The sequence below is a fragment of the Labrus mixtus genome, chromosome 22 (genome assembly GCF_963584025.1).
Source record: "Labrus mixtus chromosome 22, fLabMix1.1, whole genome shotgun sequence".
In the NCBI taxonomy this organism is placed as follows: domain Eukaryota; kingdom Metazoa; phylum Chordata; class Actinopteri; order Labriformes; family Labridae; genus Labrus; species Labrus mixtus.
The window spans coordinates 15,174,259-15,193,167 of NC_083633.1; the positions used below are offsets into that span (position 1 = coordinate 15,174,259).

The 18,909-nt window shown below is 39.9% G+C and overlaps 1 protein-coding gene and 1 long non-coding RNA gene across 2 annotated transcripts in view; one reads left to right on the forward strand and one right to left on the reverse strand.

The window, feature by feature from the left end:
- snd1 (staphylococcal nuclease and tudor domain containing 1) overlaps window positions 1-4,645 on the forward strand; it is a 167,226-nt gene extending 162,581 nt beyond the window's left edge. The window contains exons 23-24 of the mRNA XM_061029798.1: window positions 1,546-1,590; window positions 3,656-4,645. Coding sequence (XP_060885781.1) covers window positions 1,546-1,590; window positions 3,656-3,721 — 111 coding nt within the window. The 3' untranslated portion in view covers window positions 3,722-4,645. The remainder of the gene's footprint in view (window positions 1-1,545; window positions 1,591-3,655) is intronic.
- A 13,261-nt stretch (window positions 4,646-17,906) lies between these two features.
- The window catches only part of LOC132956746 (uncharacterized), a 166,278-nt gene continuing 165,275 nt past the window's right edge, over window positions 17,907-18,909 (reverse strand). The window contains exon 5 of the long non-coding RNA XR_009666083.1: window positions 17,907-18,041. This is a non-coding gene — a long non-coding RNA (uncharacterized LOC132956746). The remainder of the gene's footprint in view (window positions 18,042-18,909) is intronic.

The following is an 18,909-nucleotide window of genomic DNA, read 5'->3' on the forward strand; positions in this document are numbered from 1 at the left end:
TGTTTCTTCTTTTTAGCATGCACATAATTCCTGCTTACTCAGCTAACTGTACCAGTTTAAATATTGATAATTGAAGTCCTTTCTGTACCACGTCCAGTCCACAGAAGGGTTGGAGTGGGGTGGGTGAACAGAGAGTGAAAGTCGTGTGTGAAGTTTGATCACTCTGAATCAAGTCTCTGACAGCGGAAAGATGGAGGACAGCTCCACTCAGAGCTTTCCAAGGTCCAAACATCAACTTTTGCTGTAACCATCGAACAAAACACTGCCTCTCTCTCTCTTTTTCTCTCTGCACCCCCACCTCCTCCTCCTCCTCCTCCTCCTCCACCCACCTCCTGCCCTATGACTCATCAGTGGTTCATTCAATGAGGCTAAATGGCTGTTCTAGCAGAAGCAGTCAATATGCTCAACTCTGCACATTGGCTTCCTCCTGTCTCTTCCTCCGACTCTTTAATAACCTCTGTGCACTCTCAGTAAATTCTTATTACGTGTGTCCAATTCTTTGTGTGGAGCAAATCCAAAAAACTGCTTCTCTGATAAAAATATTTTTTGACTGTTTAATGCATCTAAAGTGGAGGCAAAGCTGTTGATAATGAAACATGTGCAGATGTGTATCACATTTCTATACATTTGACTTTTTTAAAAATTAAATCCGTTATTAATAACATGTCACTCATCTTGTCACTCAGACAATGCATGCTAGCTTAATTATATCCTGTTTTCAGACAGTTTAATGAAGAAGCCTAATGAGAAGAGAAAAACACCTGTCTTAACTTTTCACACATCAAAAATATCTGTTTTCAAACTTCAAATGTAACTTTTTTATCGGTTCTTTCAAACATAAGAGCCTTGCTTATAGACAGGCAGGTTTTGGATAATAACAATTATTAACAGCACTAATTACTTTGTGATTAATGTCAAACTTGTGAACAAAATGTCCAACATACCTGTTTGTTGATGTAGAATACAGCTCTGCTTTTATTGCATGAAACATACATGGAAATTGGCTCTTATTAGCTAGTAGCTCCCTGAAGGCATCCTGTGAATGCACTAGATTATAAATTGCAGCTTCAAACGGGCTAGGTGTTAGCCTGAGGCTAGCAGGCATGAGAGGGTATGAGAGCCTCTTATCTTCATTGGCTCTACTAGTGTGAGTTGTAGCATGAAGCGCAAAGTGATTCCCTGCACACGCTGGATAAAGCACTGACCCCAAATGACGGACAGTAATGTGGCGTTCTGAGCTCCGTATGCTTCTTTCACATATTTGTGCATTCCCAGTGCACTTCAGTGACACAGCCGCTCTGAGTCTATGTGGGATATCTTGATCCTGTTGATCTTCACAGAACACTGACTTACATCCAGTGCTGCTGAGGGGGTGAGCAAGCACCCTTAAAACAAGTGAACTTGTTTAAAAAAAAAAATCCATGTAAGCTCTTAAAAGAAAAGTCTTGAGGGGCAGAGCAGGTTGAAAGGATGCATTGATTCACCTTAATCTGGAGTGTGACGCTCTGATGTGATATGCTAATGACTCTTCTCTTTCTGCCCTAGGTTACAGAGTACCTGAACAGTCAAGAATCTGCCAAGAGTGCCCGGGTAAGTCCCTTCAGTCTCATCTCTTTGTCTTTCCTTCAGCATCTTTTATAACTGTGCTTTGTCTGTCGCTCAATGACAATCTAATATTGCCCAAACAAGAATACATTACAACACTAATTACTTTTCTACGCCGACTAACAGGGAGAAAGTGTCTTTTCTCTTTACTGCTTTTCTCTCTTTCTCCTCTCTTCTGAAGAAGCGACACATTACATTGGCAGTCACCATTGTCCCATATGGATTGCTGCCCACAGTCTGTGCAGGTCCATACTGTGAAAAGGGGGAGCAGGGAAGTGTGCAAAACTGTACGGCCGGGATAGAAAGAGAGAGAGAGGGAAAAGATGGAGAAGGAATACAAGGGAGCACAGTCCTTTGATGAATCGAGTCAGAGAGCTTTGACTCACCTAAATGAAGCCGTGTAAGCTATCTGGACGGTCAGACATTATAGAAGGGAAAAATCCAAACATTTAAACCCAATTTCATAAAAGAATCTTCTCATGGAGGATGTTTAAAAGAGGCCTCTTGTATTATTCAGTATATTTATTTATTGTAAACATAGGCCATGAAGGAAGTGAACCCACATATTATTGATTTCATTAACCAGTATTGACTGTCAACAGAGCCTCCTCAACTCATTCCCTGTTCCTTGAGGCTAAATTGTTGTCCCAAAACTATTTAAAAAACGTCAATATTCCTAAATTAGGTGAATTTTTAATTGATCAGTATTGTGTGGACATAAATATTCATTGGAGCACTAAAAATGCCAATCAAAATAGTCCTCAGGGTATCACATTGACTCCTATTCAAGTGACATTTGTTGTAGGAAATGATTTAGCTTTAAAACCAAACTGTGTAGTCAGTGAGTTTCAGGCTCAAACTGGTAGTTAATGTAAATAATGTATTGATGTTTGTTTTGGCATTTGAAGGTATATATATATTGAATACCCACAGCAACATCACGTTATCCATGTGATTATAGCAGAACTCTATCAGCCTGGTTTCTTCAGGTCTTCTAAACCAATTTGTCAGATTTGTTGTTGCAAAGGCACTTTGAGTTTTAATTTGACTTTGACAAGAAATGTGTTTGTACACATCAAGACATCCCAGGAGCCTGAATCGAGGCTTGGATCCTACTTTCTATTAACTTTAGTAAATGTTAAGTACGATGGCTTCAAATCCTTGAGGAAGTGGCCCCTCCTTTGCTCTGTTAGTCACCATGTTGTTTAACAGCATGCTCAGACAATGAGCCTGTCAGAGGTGAAAGTGACTCCATCACAATGACTATTAGTGCCATGTTTTCAGGGTGTCAGGGAGGAGGAGGAAAAAGACAGCAGAGTGAGAGACGACAATACATACAAATGCCTTCATTCACTCCTTCATACTAAGAACTAGTGCTAATTAGTGCGGCCGCTAATTACCTATGAATCACAGCATTAACAGCTGAGCACGCATGCTTCTGAGAGCCAAAAAAGAACCGTTCCACACACACACACACACACACACACACACACACACACACACACACCCCTGAGAATGCACAGTTTCTATCACATTTAAATAACCAATACGATTCTGAAGCTGCTCCAAACTACGCACACTCTTTGCCAAAAGCATTGTAATAAAGGCGGCATTTAGCTGGGAAACGCATGTGATGGTTTATGAGGCGACGCGGGAATGTGAACGTAATGGAATAGGAGAAGTAATAGACTGGGAGGTATTTGAGGCGCTCGGGGCCTCCAGCTTGGATGGGCGAGCACAAAGAGTTGGATTAAATGGCGATGATGAGGAGGATGATGCAGACGCCTTCACACCAGGCTATAAAAGCACTGATCTCTCTCTCTCCCTCTCTCCTCTCTCTCTCTCTCTCTCTCTCTCTCTCTCTCTCTCTCTCTCTCTCTCTGCATGGCAGCATTCAGTCTTCCTCTCTTTTCTCCCCTCTTGACCATTCGACTTGTTATGTGCTACAGAGGTTATCAAAGTCCCGTTCAAAGCTATTGGAAACATAACAGCATTTTATGGTTCCTTGTTTCATTATGGTCAATAAAATGTGTCTTTGCCTTCCCATCAGCTCAACATTTGGCGCTACGGAGACTTCCGTGCGGATGATGCCGATGAGTTTGGTTACCGCCGTTAAAAAGAGAAAAAATATAAATGAAAAAGGCAAAACCAACCAACCCACCAACACCATTCCAAAGACCGAGACGGACAGCAAGTGATGCATTGGACAGAAGACGAAAACAAACTAAACGACAAGCATTGACTCACTCTTCTTTTTTTGATTGACATTTCATCCCTGCAGTCCTAATTCTCCTTTTCCCTCCAGTTAGCCCCTGTTGCTCCAAATAGAGCATGCTAGCTAACATAAAATAAATTCAAAATATAAAATAATCATTTAAGAATCTTCCTAGTCATCATTTTCTTCCCCTACTGCCAGCTCAAGCAGCCTGCACTATTGCCAATCTGTGTTAATGCCATGTTACCTTCTCAGCAGACTTCCAGTGTGAATGATAAAGTAATGATACCTGCGTATGTGTTTAAATCATGTTCCTCGCTCGCTGATGCTCTAGCCCAATCCCTGCTTTCCTCTGTACAGGGAGGGACCGCGTGTTTCGGGGGAGACACTTGATTTCCTTTTGCAAACAAATGCTTCCCTAATACACTTAATGTAAATGTGCGGATAAGTTTAAAAGTGTAAATGGATTTATTTAGAGAAAAACTGTAGGTGGAGCCACACAGACAAAAAAAAGGAGTTTATTTTTGTCTTCAATGTATATCTGTGTGATTATTACATTTGCAGATGTTTTTTTGAGGATTGTTTTGTCGTTTATCCACTATATCACACTTTGATGACCAGTAAAAATGCCATTATGTGGCATTTTCTCATCTCTTTCTCTCCTGTAAAGTTTACACCCTATAATGGTTATGATCCAGTCTTTGGCAGTCTCTTCTCTTTCTGTCTCTGTATGCCATGGCAGGAACAGTGTTTGAATTTGTTTCCACTTAATGGACCTTTGCATTCTATTAAAAATCTGCTTAATAAAATATAAGCAAACTAGAAGTGTTGTATCTTTTTTTTTCCCCATGGGGTGTGGATTAGATAGGAAAATAGATATTTTCTTGCAAAAGCAAATGAATACTCTTCGCAGATCAAAAGGTTTTGATACCATAACACCAAAACATTCAGATCAAGGCTTCTGAGTTTGAACTGTGTTAGCTTGTGTTGGCACAAGTTCGACGTGATTGCCCGGTGATTGGTTTATGTGTACGTTGATTGGGGGATTACGGGTGCACAAGCACAACATTTGTAGTTCTTTTGGCTGGACTTCTTTGTCTAAGCAGAGCCTTCAAAAGCCCTGCAGTTACATGAACTTCAGCACTATGATGTTTTTTGGTCATAGTCTTCAACGTTCTTTGCAGAAATATCTAACATTATGCAATCGAGAACAGCACTGTAATGAAGTGCTCAAATATTAAATATCGCCTACAAGATAAATAAATGCTGCATTTCACATTAAAGTGCCGTTAACCTTGCTCTGTCAGTTTCATAAAGAACATCCTTACAGAAATACTGATATGGTGTAAAGCCTACTTCATACCACATACACCACACACTGTTAGTATTCAGGGTCGGTGTATTCTGGGCTTAAAGAAACAGTTCATACAGTTTATACTGCAGGAGTTTTAAGTTTGTTTATCATGAAGGTCACCTTGATTATACACTGACATATACTGTATTTTTATGGTATCAAACTAAAAAAAACTAAGAAGAGGTTGCAGATGCTTCATTTACATTGGAGACGTGAGGCAGATGTTTTAAACCTCGGTGAATGTCTACTAGTTCAAAAGTATGTTGAGTGACAGCTCAGAGTGTGAAAGATCCACAGTGACTGTCTCCAAAAACTACAAACAGTTCTCACAGCAGACAGCGGAGTTACCGCTTTACAATCAACTATTTCACTACGTTTGTGTTGTTATAAAAAATCTTAGAAATGATTAACAATTTAAATTTACCCAACAAATCAGATCAGCTCATTTAGTACCATATGGACAGGCATCGGCTCCTAATTAAAGCTCAATTAAGAGGCTCACATTGCCAAATACAGTTTTCCCATGACAGTCCATTTCAAGTCTGACTGAGATCTCATCACATTTGTTCTTACGGAAAAGACTTTCTCATTCTTTTTATAACAATTTTCATCATTCAATATGTTTTATTCTGAGCCCGGTAAGGGATGTGTCTGTGTCCGTGTGTGATTGACAGGTTGAGCTTCAGCATGGGGAATAGAGAGATGAACATTTGCACTTCAAACTAGCTTAAAGCTTAAGGCAGTCAGTGTCTAACTAACGACTAACAGCTGTTTGAAGTAGGAAGTAGTAGTTAGCATTACGGTCCAACAAAGTGCACTCCATTAAACTTTGAAAACATCTTCAGTCTCAAGGACATGTTTTTTTTCCCAATCAGGTATGTCAGGTATGTCAGGTATGCATCTTTTGATACGACTTCCTGTGTGTTTGATAGATCGCAGAGTGAGTTTTGCACGATCAAAGTAAAGACTAAAGGTAATATTGCTATTCATGATTTTCTTTCTTATTTCATTTGTTTTGAAAGCTTTTTCAGATTCCAAAAACAGAATGTGTGGAAGTAAGAGTCTGACAGACGAAGAAAGTATATATATATATATATATATATCCTCACCAACATCAGTCCTAGCTGGATGCCAGTCTTAATTCCAGGTGCCATGAAGCAGTCAGCAGCCACCAAATCAAAGAAGGCCAGTGCAATTTATCAGCTGTGTTCATGTCCAATTACCGGCCGCTGGGCTGAGAAATATGCTCTAAGGGCAATTAAGAATCCTGTCTGTGCTGTCGGTTGACTCATGGACTAGTAGAGACGAGTCTCTCTCTCGTAGCTCCATGTCCTTTCTCTGTCTTTCTTTGTCACAAACTATCCATCGTCTCACCGCCCCATGTTCTATATCTCTCTCTCTCTCTCTTTGCCTCATTGCTTTCTCTCTCTGAGCTGATGAGATAGTGCCTGAGCCGACTAACTAGAGACAAAAAAAAAACAGGACAGGAATGAAAGCGATAATGGGGAGAAATGACAAGTCCTTGTCTGTGTGAGTTGTAAGCTGAGCCTTCTGGTTTCATCTCCTCTCTGTTTGTAAAGCTGTCATAGTTGAAACAACGCCCAGCAGACGTAACACACAGATTACAGAGAGCTGTTGTCAGCAAATTGTTTGCTTAGAAATGTCAATTTTTTCTGTGCTTTTGCACAGCCAAATTAAAACTGTGTCAACAACAGTTAAACCATGAAATGTTGCCTTGTTGGGAAGGATTTGTGAGAAAATCAGAGGTCCTCTTTTTATTCAAATAGGCAAAAATGTTTTTTCTGCGATCTAAAGGACAATTTGCATGTGTTAGCCGTGAAGCATCAAGGCTGCAAAAACAAAGATTTGATGTGAACAAAAGGCGTTATGAGAGAAAATATCTTTTATACATGAACGCTGGGCATGATTCCCTCCGAGGGGGTTTGAGGAGCACAGGAAAGCCAGGTCAATAATTCACAATCCTAAGAAAAATGAAAATGCTTTCAAACACATTTGGGGGTTGATGCAGTTGAAAGTAGGATGGGAATCACTAACACGGTTTGTGTGCGTCAGTTTATGCTCCACCAGGCACACAGATCAGATTGTCAAACTATACTTCTCTCTTGATCAACTCCGCTTGGAGTCACTCTTGAATTTAGCTTATTTATTTTAAGATAAGAAACAGCCAAACTTATCTAAAACATTCTCATTTCATATGATTATCTTAGCTGTCCTTCAAAAGCTTTAAAATGTGCTTTTATTTGTTGAACTGTCACATTAACGGACTGAGATCAGGGGCTAAAATGTGGTTTTGGCAGACAAAGTTAATTGTATTCCGTTTATAATGTCAATCTGCTTTTCTGAATTGTTAATTTAGTGTTCATGCCACTTAATTTCATGCCTCCCCGTTCCCAAAAATACTGCATTGCTCCCCTGTCTTTCCTTATCTCTCAGTAACACCCGCTCGTGTCCTAACCCTCTGTCCTCCTGTGAGGCATGTTGGGACCAGATTTTACCTGCCTCAGTCCCAACAGTATCCCAGAGGACTCCACGTGTCTGCTCCACTCATACAATCAAATACTCAAATACTGGAATCATGCTGAGAATGAGTATGAACTGAGGACACAGATAGTTCCTCTTTTGGATGTTGGAATACAACTTGACTTGTTACACCACTAAGCAGCACATTAGATTGTTTTTGACTGACATTCATGTTATCTGATGTTACTTTGTCTCTGACATAAAGGAAGAAGTCTTTCAAAAAAGAAGCAGTTAGCCAGTACAGCTAAGGTAACGTGGCCAAAGGATATTTTATAGTTCAATAGAAGCCCTGAGATGTAGTGTCATTTAATTGTTATCAATATCTTCCTTCATCTTTGGAGCTAAAGAATTAGAACTTTTACAGTTTTCAATATTGTTCAAAAGTTTGATATAGTGGGTAACCTTGATGTTGTGCTGCTCCTGAGGCTGAATAAACTCAAAGACCATAAATATTATTGACCTTTCAAAGTTTTCGACCCACTTTATAATTAAATGACTGAAATATAAGTCAGTGGATGCAGCCACCACTTTTTTTAAAAATCAAGAGGCTTCATCAATTTCAAATGTACAATCTTTAATGCTTTCAGAAAACTTGTTACACTCTGATCCCAGATCATAATTTAACCAAACCTGTGCTTTCAACCTTTAGCTCTAAATGTAGTTTTTCTTTGGACCATCTATAGTCTATTCTGTGTGATCCTTTTCCAATAGTGCTAACTCTAGACTAACCTTCTACCTTCATTTAACAGTCTGAGGGATGTTGTTGCCAAAGCAGCCTGTTTATTCCAGCTTGTTAAAATCATCGTTGGACCCTTGACACTGACTATGACGCCAAGCTTCCAATGTAACCAGCTGATATGTATTTTTATCTACCTGTCACTGGCCCTGTTTTATCTCTCTCTGCCTTTTCTATGGTCAGTCTGGCTGAACCATTTTGTCCAACATAGACAAAAACCTTTTCTTCCTCGTTTTCTTCTTCTTCTTTCTTTTTGCAAACCCTTCATACAAAATAATCTGTTTTTGTAAAGAGAACCTCATAAAAGACCACTCCAAAATTGTGTGTTCCTTTCAGCCTCTGGCTGGATTGGATCAAGCCTTTATGGGAGCCAATAATTCATTTACTTAAATCTAAGTGGGAGCCTAAATGAGCCCTGCAGGTCCAGTGGCCTGCCCTGTTATGCTGACATCACATAATGGTTTGAATCAGATGATTCAAGACATTTGTTCTTTTTGGCCTTTGGCTGAATCAGTTGTAGCTCCACAGAATCAGATGGTGTTATAAGAGGAGTCTGAATGTTGATAGTACACATACATAGTAGTAGTAGTTTAAAATGTTGATGAAAAATAAACTGCCATGTATATATGTTTCTTTGGGTTGTACAGTTCATCATAAATTAGCTGTGGATCAAAAGGGGGCATTTCAATCTTGTTTTTACATTTTTTTAAAAGTCCGCAATGGATTGTATTTTACAAAATGTCATTTCTTTTTTTAAGATTTCTTTTTGGGATTTTTGGGCCTTTAATGTAGAGATAGGACAGTGGATAGAGTCAGAAATCAGGGAGAGAGAGAGCGGGCCACCCGCTTGGAAGACTATAGCCTCCATACATGGGGTGCGCGCACTGACCACTGCGCCACCAGCGCCCCCAAAATGTCATGTCTGACACTAAATATCAGATTTAGATTTTTTTTGTGTGTGGTCATGTGGCCCAAGAAATAATCTTCAACCAAGCCTCCCAAATGTTAACAGATCCTTGGTTTAGTATATTTGACATCAAGAGGAAGAGAGAAGATCACGCTCAGCATCAGTTTGTCAAGATAAGCTGATACACAAAGTTCAGGGAGTTTTATATAATGATTTTTTTTTCCAGTGGCATGTGAAGAATGGCAAAAACAAACTCAGAGACCAAGGTCAGAATTGGAATGGAGGAGTGAATGAACAGGCTCAGGTAAGAGAGACTGAAAGCCAGGCAGCATTCAGTATTCGAAATACTGCAATATAAAAGACAAAGCAAAGCTGCCTGACAACTAATAACACACAAAAATGTGGTTTTATGTTCGCGCAAGGAAGTTCATAATAAAGGTAATGAGCCTAAAGATAGCATTTTCCTAATGGGCTTCTGTATGGGGATGCTGTTGTACTATATTTGCAGAATTTGTTTCTGTTTTTAAAGCAGCACAGTAAAACATAATGTGCCATATTGTTGACTTGCTTGATGTTTTTATCAACACAACTTTTCCACCATCAGGGATGAAATCTACCCTGAAAGAGCTTTTTACAGGGGATAGCAGCCGCTTCATCCCTGAGCGCTTTAAAGAGCATTAGATCTGCTCTGCACATCATCATTTTTACACCGCAGACGACGATAACACAGCTGTACAAATCGGAGGAGATTCAAACCACTTCCCTCGTGTATAACAAGCACAACAGCATGTCACCGAGCCACCTCCAAGTGCCTCTTTGTTTTTGTTTTCCACAACCTGCATCAGTATCTTTAGATTGAACAAATTCAGTGAAGGTTGAATCTATAAAAAAAATAAAAAAAAGGATTTAAAAAAAAATCTGAGTATACAGTGCGTCTCTCTTTAGCTCTAATGACAACATCCACAACAACAGCATTGTTTTCTGTCCTCATTGTCTGCCTACACACTCCCCATATGTCACTGCCATAAATCTTACACTAAGATTCATCAGTAAATAGGACATTTTTGCGGTCATCCAATATGAAATGCTGGTTTTTCTTGGCTCACCCAAAGCGTTTTGGCCTTGTTTCCCCTCCTGAGGAGTGGTATGGAAACTGCAGCTCGTCCTCTGAGACCATTGAAAACAGCCTTCTTTGGACAGTACTTTGGTTGATTGGAGTCCGGCATTATTTATTTATAGAAATGTATTTTTCTCTATTGAAGTTGCTTTCTATATTTTGGAGATGTAAGCTTAATGTATCAATGTTCATCACTTCTGGTATCCCTCATGTTGGTGTTTCATTAAGTTGTGATCTCGTTGCTTGCCATGTTAAGGGCAGCAACAAGTTTTGGGTTTTTTTTTTGGCTTTCTGTGACTAACAAGCTATTACCATGGTGACCTGACAACCAGGAAAGAGACTTTGTAATTAATTCCTCCCTCTTCTCCAAACATGGTCACTTATATCTCCCAAGGTGGTAAAGGTTGAAGCTTTAAAGCAGTAAATCACTAACTAATCAGTTTGGTTTCACAACGGCCATGTCCAAAGATCCCCATTAAAGATGAACACAAGTAATGCATGGTTATAATAAAATAACTGCTAGCTTAACCTGTTGATAAGAGCTCTCCTGCTATCCAGCTGCAACATGGCACAGAAAAATGATTTATTCTCAGCTCTAGAAATGTTGTCGACCAACAGACTCACTGTGTCGCTCATATTGATAAAAACCAGTCTTCACATTCTTGATATCAGAACAATGCAGACCTCAACAAAGTATAGAGACACAAAGTTTGCATCCAACTCTTAAACGCTGTATTTTGCCACTCCAAAACAAATGGGGGTACAACTCCGACAGTCTAAGATACAGAGGCTTCATCACAGATATGTTCCTGTGTTTGATCAAATGTGGGGCAGTTGTATAAATTGACATGTTTTCCTGTTTTGTCACAGCGCTTTGCTGCTCTAATCCACTGAGCTAACCTATAAGCTCATTCTGAGGACTTTATCTAATTCGTCATTTGTCATGTATTTAATTGGGGCACTTTTTTGCATATATTTGAATATTAATTAAGAGAAATGTATTCCTGAAAGTGATAATAGCAGCTCGTAATACTAAAGACATGCAGGCTCTCATGACTGTTGATAATCTGTATCAATTAAAAAGACTTAATTAATGCACACACGGGATTTACATCCATGGCACTCACGAGAGGTGTTTGCATTTTCAATCTCATCAGTATTATTCCAGCAAGCCATCTGTGAACTTTTCCATCCTGGCCATTACATCTGAACATCCTCACACCCATAATGTTAATAAAGTACGAGCTATTGGACTTAGCCTCTGGGATCCGTGTCCGCGATTAATGTTCCCGCTGGGCCGGCACGGTCCACATTGGGCTGTAGAGATCTACGGCTCGTCTCATGTCTTATCATTCATCATATTTAAATAAATTCACACCCACAGAAGTCTTTATGGCTGCTTACAGAGAGGATTTATTAATGCCCTACCTTTTCTTTTTCTTACAGGCTTCTCCACTGAACGTATTATTCCATTATAAAGTGAATATGCTGTTTTGGAATACACATGGGAGGAAGTGCAGGAAGCAGGTTAAGCCTTAAAATAATCTTTAAAATACTGCTTAATAACTCACTTAAAGAATGAACACTTTGTGGAAGACCCCTGTGAGCCAGAAATCAGCTCTCATTAGGTAGACAGTGTCCAGAATATATAGATTTACATGTAATTCCTTTTCAAATTCCAGTGTAATCCTGCTTCTTAACATTTCCACACCCCAGAGTGTTTTTTCTTCTTCTTGTAAGCTTCTATTACAACTGAGGGTCCTTACCATTGTAGGTCCCTGATAGTGATGAACGTATTGTTAGTGGACACAGAAACGGGGATTTGGGCTGCAGTCTAATTTAATTAGGTCTGTGGAGCTATCACAGCCTTGCTTTTTTGCATAAAATGAAATGTGGTCACAGAGTAAAGATCAGGATTCGTACATAGATTTCTGAAAACTAGAGGAAACCAGTCAAGTGCTCAATGTAAAACCAAATGTGATGTAATCCGTTCCTTAAAGGTCACATATTACCCTCCTTTTCAACAACTTTAAATACGTCTCAGAGCTCCTCAAAACATGTAGTTTCTTGTTATAAATCCACTCTGATCCTGTATTTTGTCATGCTTATAAACCCCTCTATTTCAACGCTGCTCAGAACAGGCTGTTTCTGTGTCTGTACCTTTAAATGTAAATGCACTGTGTCTGACCACGCCCCCCTTTGGAAGGGCATGGTGGGGCTTTCACACTCCGTACCCTATTGTTTACAGTGAGAAAACATTAAGATACAACTGCAGCAATCTAGCTTATTTAAGTTTTGAGCAAGAGTCAAACGAGTATAAAACATATTTATTGTCTTGCATCAACAAATCAGCAGGACCTGGTGAGTGACAGGTTAGGAAAGATAAAACAGTGATTTAGAAAGCCTCGCTGTCAGTGTCATTTCTACACACTTCACCATTAAGTAACTACACTGTCTCCACCAAGCAATAAGGTGTTGATCCACACACTCTGATCCACTCAGATGTACTGTACAGTATCTGTCACTGCCTGAATGTGACACTATGTCACTTGCCTATAGTGACTTCAACATTATATATTCCACTTTGTACCATTAGCTGTCAGAGCGGGGTGATTGAGACTGGTGTGGCTTCTTTTTATGCTGGACATTTTGAAGGTCTTCAGTTGGAATCTGCCTCATTTCTATAAATGATGTGCCTGAAGGTGTGTTATCTGATTAGGGACACTGAATTGCATTGTATAAAGAAGCCTCTGAGGGTGCAGAGCTGTAATTTGCTCACAGATTAATCAAGTATCCGACAGGGCAAAGATTCCTCTCCTCTAAAGCCCTGATAAACAACAATAATCCTGATCATAATTATCAGATTGAACTCGTCAGACATCTATCAGACACCTTTGTTAAGCTCCTTTATGGGATCGTAGGTGTGTGTATACATTATGTTCTTTGTGTGTGTGTGTGTGTGTGTGTGTGTGTGTGTGTGTGTACCTTTGTATAGGAACGGTTGTTTTCCAAAGATGCAGCTCTATTATCGAACCACCTTGTGCTGTAATGTATCTGCAATCAGAAGAAAGCAGTTGTGTTATTTGTTTTTTATCTGCCACACAACAGTAGAACATTTTTCCATATATTCTGATTCAGTTTGAACACTTGTACACACTATTGTGAACACAAAGAAAAAATGTATTTCTTTATTTTTGTCCTGTGTGGTGAAAAAGCAGACCTACATCTCAACTCATAAAATGTTCATATAAAGTTGAAAGAGAACTTTTGAAAAGGATGTCCTTCAACTCACTGAATCGTATTCAGAAGATATGCTGTTGGTTGTGAATGTTGATGGTTATTAAAAAGATTGTTGACTTTGTTTTTTAAAAAGGAATGGCATTGACAGAATGATATACTGGCCTCTAGTTACACTTAACATGGATAGATTGATATCCAAACAAAAGTATGCTGAAAGCTTTACTGAATACGTATTAAGACTTTCAAGTGCTTCAGTGTTTCTCTAAATACAGGTAAGAAAAAAAACACTAACTGGTTTTGGATCAACTCATCAAGTCTGAAAAGTACTGTATAGCAAGTCAAGTTTGGCGATAAGAAGTATGTCTGCTGAAGCTGGCGGTTCAAAATAAATCTTCTTGCTCAAATGGTGGACTACAGAGCGACAGCCCAGGCATTGGCTGAAAACGTCTTCAAGTTTAGTATTTCAATTAAAAAACATTACATTCATGCTAACAAAAAACACTCACTAAAAACGTATTAAATGATAATGAACTTTATTCAATGTTAATTTCTCCGTGACTGATATGTAGCCTGTTGAATAAGAGAGGTTTTCATGACATCTTTTGTGTCAGATGTAATTATCTGACTCGTGTATTATTTAAAACAGAATATCTGCAGTCACTTAAACAGCTGCAGCTGTACAGAAAACAGGCTTGAGAACACAAATTAACCTGTGTTTGAATAGAGAGCTGTATGCGCTCTGTGCTGAATACTAAAACACATGAGGAGGGAGGGAGGACTTGGAGGAAGTAGGCATGATTGAAGCACAGAGGAGGCCAACCAAACACACACAAAATACACACAAACAAGCACACATGGAGAAACAGTGCCAACTCTCCTCTGCTGTCTTCTCCTTTAGCACCTAGTTGGAGGAACCCCCTTCTGCTGAAGTGACAGCACACACCAGAGGGTGCAACCTCTTCGCCAGAACATGCCGCCCGCCTCTTTCCGCGGGGCTCGGGTGACTTCCGGTACAAAGGCAAGTGAAGCGTACATCATGCAAGTACAGGAGTAACATACATGACACGCATGCATACACATAAGAAAAGCATATCGGTCATTGTAGCGCAAGGACAAGTACACTCTCTCTTGTCCCTGCAGCTAACACACACATCCAGTGACATGTACTGTACCGTATGTACCACTTCCTGTTATCTTCCCCCTACACATCTATCTTAAAGAATGAGCCAACTCTTCCTCAAGCTTGCATGCGCTTGCCAATTCCGCAGGCTCCCCGAGGGATACAGCTTCATCAAGTGGCATGCTGGTCCTCCTCGGCTCCTGCTGTGGTTCGCAAGTTTCCTGTTGTGCATCGTACTGCTCTGGGGGGTGCCCACTGCCCAGGAACAAACCAAACCGCCTCCAAGAAAGCAGGGAATACACCTTCCTCTGGAGGGTTTGAAAGTGACTTCCCACTATGCTGTACCGGCTTCATGCCAAGCTGATACCCTGCAAGAGGGCGCATGCTGCGGCAGGTGGTGGCTGGGGACATCACAGGCCTTCAAGTGAGGCTGTTGGTTACAAGTGTGCATGTTGAGATGTAGCACGCCCAAATGGTACGATTGCATAACAAGTTCTGCACAAGAGTTGTCAGCAGAAACGCTCTGATTCACACTCCACAGAGAAGTGTGACCTGTACATAGCAGATTTGTAGCTACAAGTGAGTTTTTTGGCATGTTGTCTGGTCTTTAAAACTTAAAGATTTCTCACCAATTCCCATATGGCCATGTTGCAATCCTCAGCCTTCATATTACTTGGACACAAACCTGCTGCAACTATCTTTAACATTTCCCATCTGAGCTATCACTCACCGTGTCTTGGCAGTTACGCGATGACAAAAAGTTTTAATGGTTTGAAATGAAAAGTGATGTTTACTGTTAAAGCCTCTAAAACTCTTTAGCCATGGATTTGACAAAGAGTGTAATCAATTTATTTTAGTCATCCTGTCTTCTTTGAAAATTTTCCATCTTCAAAAATTATGTAATATCAAATACTCAGGGCTCTAATCAGAAACAGAGAGAGGGACCCAGGTAGCAGGATTACTCTGAGGATGTGAATCAAGTTGTTTGTAAATCAGTTCAAAATGTTAAAAGATTTCCTCTTTATCCGTCACTCTTCAAAGAAGAAGCCAACAGCAGCTGGTCATATTATCTGTTTGGTTTTCCTGTTCGTCTGAAATAATCCCCCTTTTTCACCCACTTTGCATTCTCAGTCACCATAGCAACAGGCTCTGTTGTCAGGTATGTGTTGACATGCAAACCCCAACCATGGCCATCACCATTTTACATAAATAGCTATTTTAGCTTGGCTTGTCTGTTTCTACGGTAACGCCAGGTGATTCTCCAAGGCAACCTCCGCCCACAGAGCAGGTCCGCTGCGTTTCTCTGCTCTCCGCTGATTTATATTCACACAGACGGACTTGATTTTAAGTAAATTATATTGTATATCCAAGCTGTCACAGAACTCACACAGAGAGTCACACAACCAATCATGCTCACACACAAAACAACGAACACACAAACCAGCAGGTCTTTGGACTGTGGGAGAAATCTGGAGTCCCCAGAGAGAACCCACACATGCATCAGGAGCGCATTGAAAATTCACACAGTAAGACCAGGGATTCGAACCAGGCACTTTTTTTCCCTATGTTGCAGCGCAAAGGTCCATCATCCTAGATCAAATGTGACATAAAATGTGTTAACTTGGAAAAGTAAAACCAGTTGGTGGTGGGTCTGATGTATAGAAGCATTTTTGGATATGACAAATATATGGAAACAATATTTAACAGTGGCATTTTTGCCATCTTATAAAAAGTGTTGTGGCAGGAGTCTTTAACTAGGAATGGTATGAAAGAGTAGCAACCATTTCTCCTCCTTCTTAGAGACATTTGAGACTATTTAGTCTGGACCATAAAAACAGGAGGCCCACAATCACACCTGAGACGTCACCTGGGATTAGTGGTAGTATTTTGTAATTTTAAAATAGAGTATTACTCACTCATCCTTGTTACACATACATACACATACATCCTTCCCAGACACCATCTTATAGTCAAATCATCCAAACAAAAGTAAAGCTACCAGAGAAGGACATGTCTCCACTAAAAGCAGGTACTTTCAGAGGGGACACAGTTGCCAGGTGGTAAATTGACGAGAGAAATGATTTGCATTTCCAATCTGCTGCACATAATCTCTTTAATAAATCTTTCCATTGACTGTTTTATGACAACTGCCTCTCGTGCAAATACACCCTCTTTTAGAAGGACTTCCTAAAACTTTAACCAAAAATCACTTAGCATTCCTCCAGTTCTCCTAATAGTGATGGTGTTTGTTTGTGAGGGTGAAATATCTCCTGCCCTCTGTGTGGCCTCGGCTCTGATGGGAATAAATATATTGCTGGCTGTCCTGATACCCCTGCACAGTCTGAGCTAATAGGACAAGAGAGATGAGCAGAGGTGCTGTGTGCTTGCCTCTCAGCTAACCATCTCCGAGTACATCACGCCTTTGGAAGCCTCAGAAGATATAAAATTAGGAGTGCAAACACACATTAAAGGTAAATTAGATCAGCGTCTTGTCACTACTTCTAAGCCATGTCTGCCTGCAGGGCCAATCAGGTTTACCTTGATTTTAGAAGAACATAAAAGCCATTTGGTTCTTCTTCTGTCGTCGACAGGTTTGTGTGGGCAAGTGATTACACAGAAAGGAAGTGCCTGTCTTGTCATTCTCTGCAAAGTGTTACAACCAGCAGCCCACAATGTGCAAAACAAGGCTATTGTTTCGCTTTAAGTTGTCAGAGAAACAACAATTAAGTCTACCTCAGTGGCGACTCCGTCTTTCATGCCTTACAGTATCCTTGAATCTTTGCCTCTTGATTTCTGACATTAAAGCCGCCCCCTTGCCATTTGTAACGCATATATTAGCCTTTACATGATTGATTGAATTTATTCATTATTTTGCCTGTTTTTAATCTTCAGAAGAAGAAAAAACGCCTGTAGGTTGAGGATGAATAGGAATTACCCTGTGGAGCATAACTAATTACCCAGCATTAACATATGCAAATGAGAGCTGCTATCTTGTGTACAAAAATGTTGCTTATGGTAAACACTGGCTAATCACTTGAACAAGTTTAGCTGTTTAAATGAAGCTAATTGCGTATTGTTTAAACAGATGGGCTTTATTCACTGAAAATGAAGGTTGGTGAAGGAATGTAAGATATTCCTCTTTAATGTCCGCTCTCCGTTTCACCTTGGCAGCTCCGCTCGGTTCTGTAGCTCCTTTGATGAGAAGACTGAAAAGGGAATAAAAGATGTGCCGTCTTTAGTATAAGATATCAGTTTTAGCTATTAAAGTGGTGTAATGGAAGTAAGATTATCATTATGTGACCCACGTCATCATGACGAACATTGTGAAGCTTATGAAAGCTTTTTGAAAGTGGAGGAAGAATATTCTAAAGTAATGGAAATAGTGAGTCCAAATCTGTGGAGGATTTTTAAATTTTACACAACAACAACATGACATGTTTCTATATGAAAATGGTAAGGCAATTCAGAGGTACTGTATCACAGAAAGTGAGGTTTCACTTTCTTCCTTTGTCTTATGTCCAAACAAACTATATGCTTAACTACTACAAAGGTCAATCCACGGAGAAATTCAAACACCGTGTCTTCAAGCAGCCAAGACATCTGTACAGATGTGATACAAGAAATATACAATCAACAAACCCTCAGCCATGCCCCAGGTGCACCTCATTCAGACCCCGAAAAACACTGGAGCAACTTTTTTTGGATCATTAACAACACAGCAAACAAGAAGTATTTTCATTGCTAAGTGCATGGGTCTAAATGTAGAAAAATGCTGGGTAATGCTGTACAAATATTGGATTTCAGAAGTCCAATGTATTATTGCGCAGCTGTCGGAAGACTAATTTGAGAAACCAGCAGCTATTTTTTTCCTGAAAACCAAAGTGTTTAAGTCTGAATCTGACAGAAACAGGAGTAGAAGGAGAAATCTATAATTCAAAAGAGAGGGGTTACTTCAAACCAAAAACAGTGGTCATATGGAAAATCTAACTAGTGAGCATCAAACTCTTCAAGTGCTTTTACATCGCAGGTCACACCTACACATTCACATCCATTGACACACGGATGGCAGCGTAA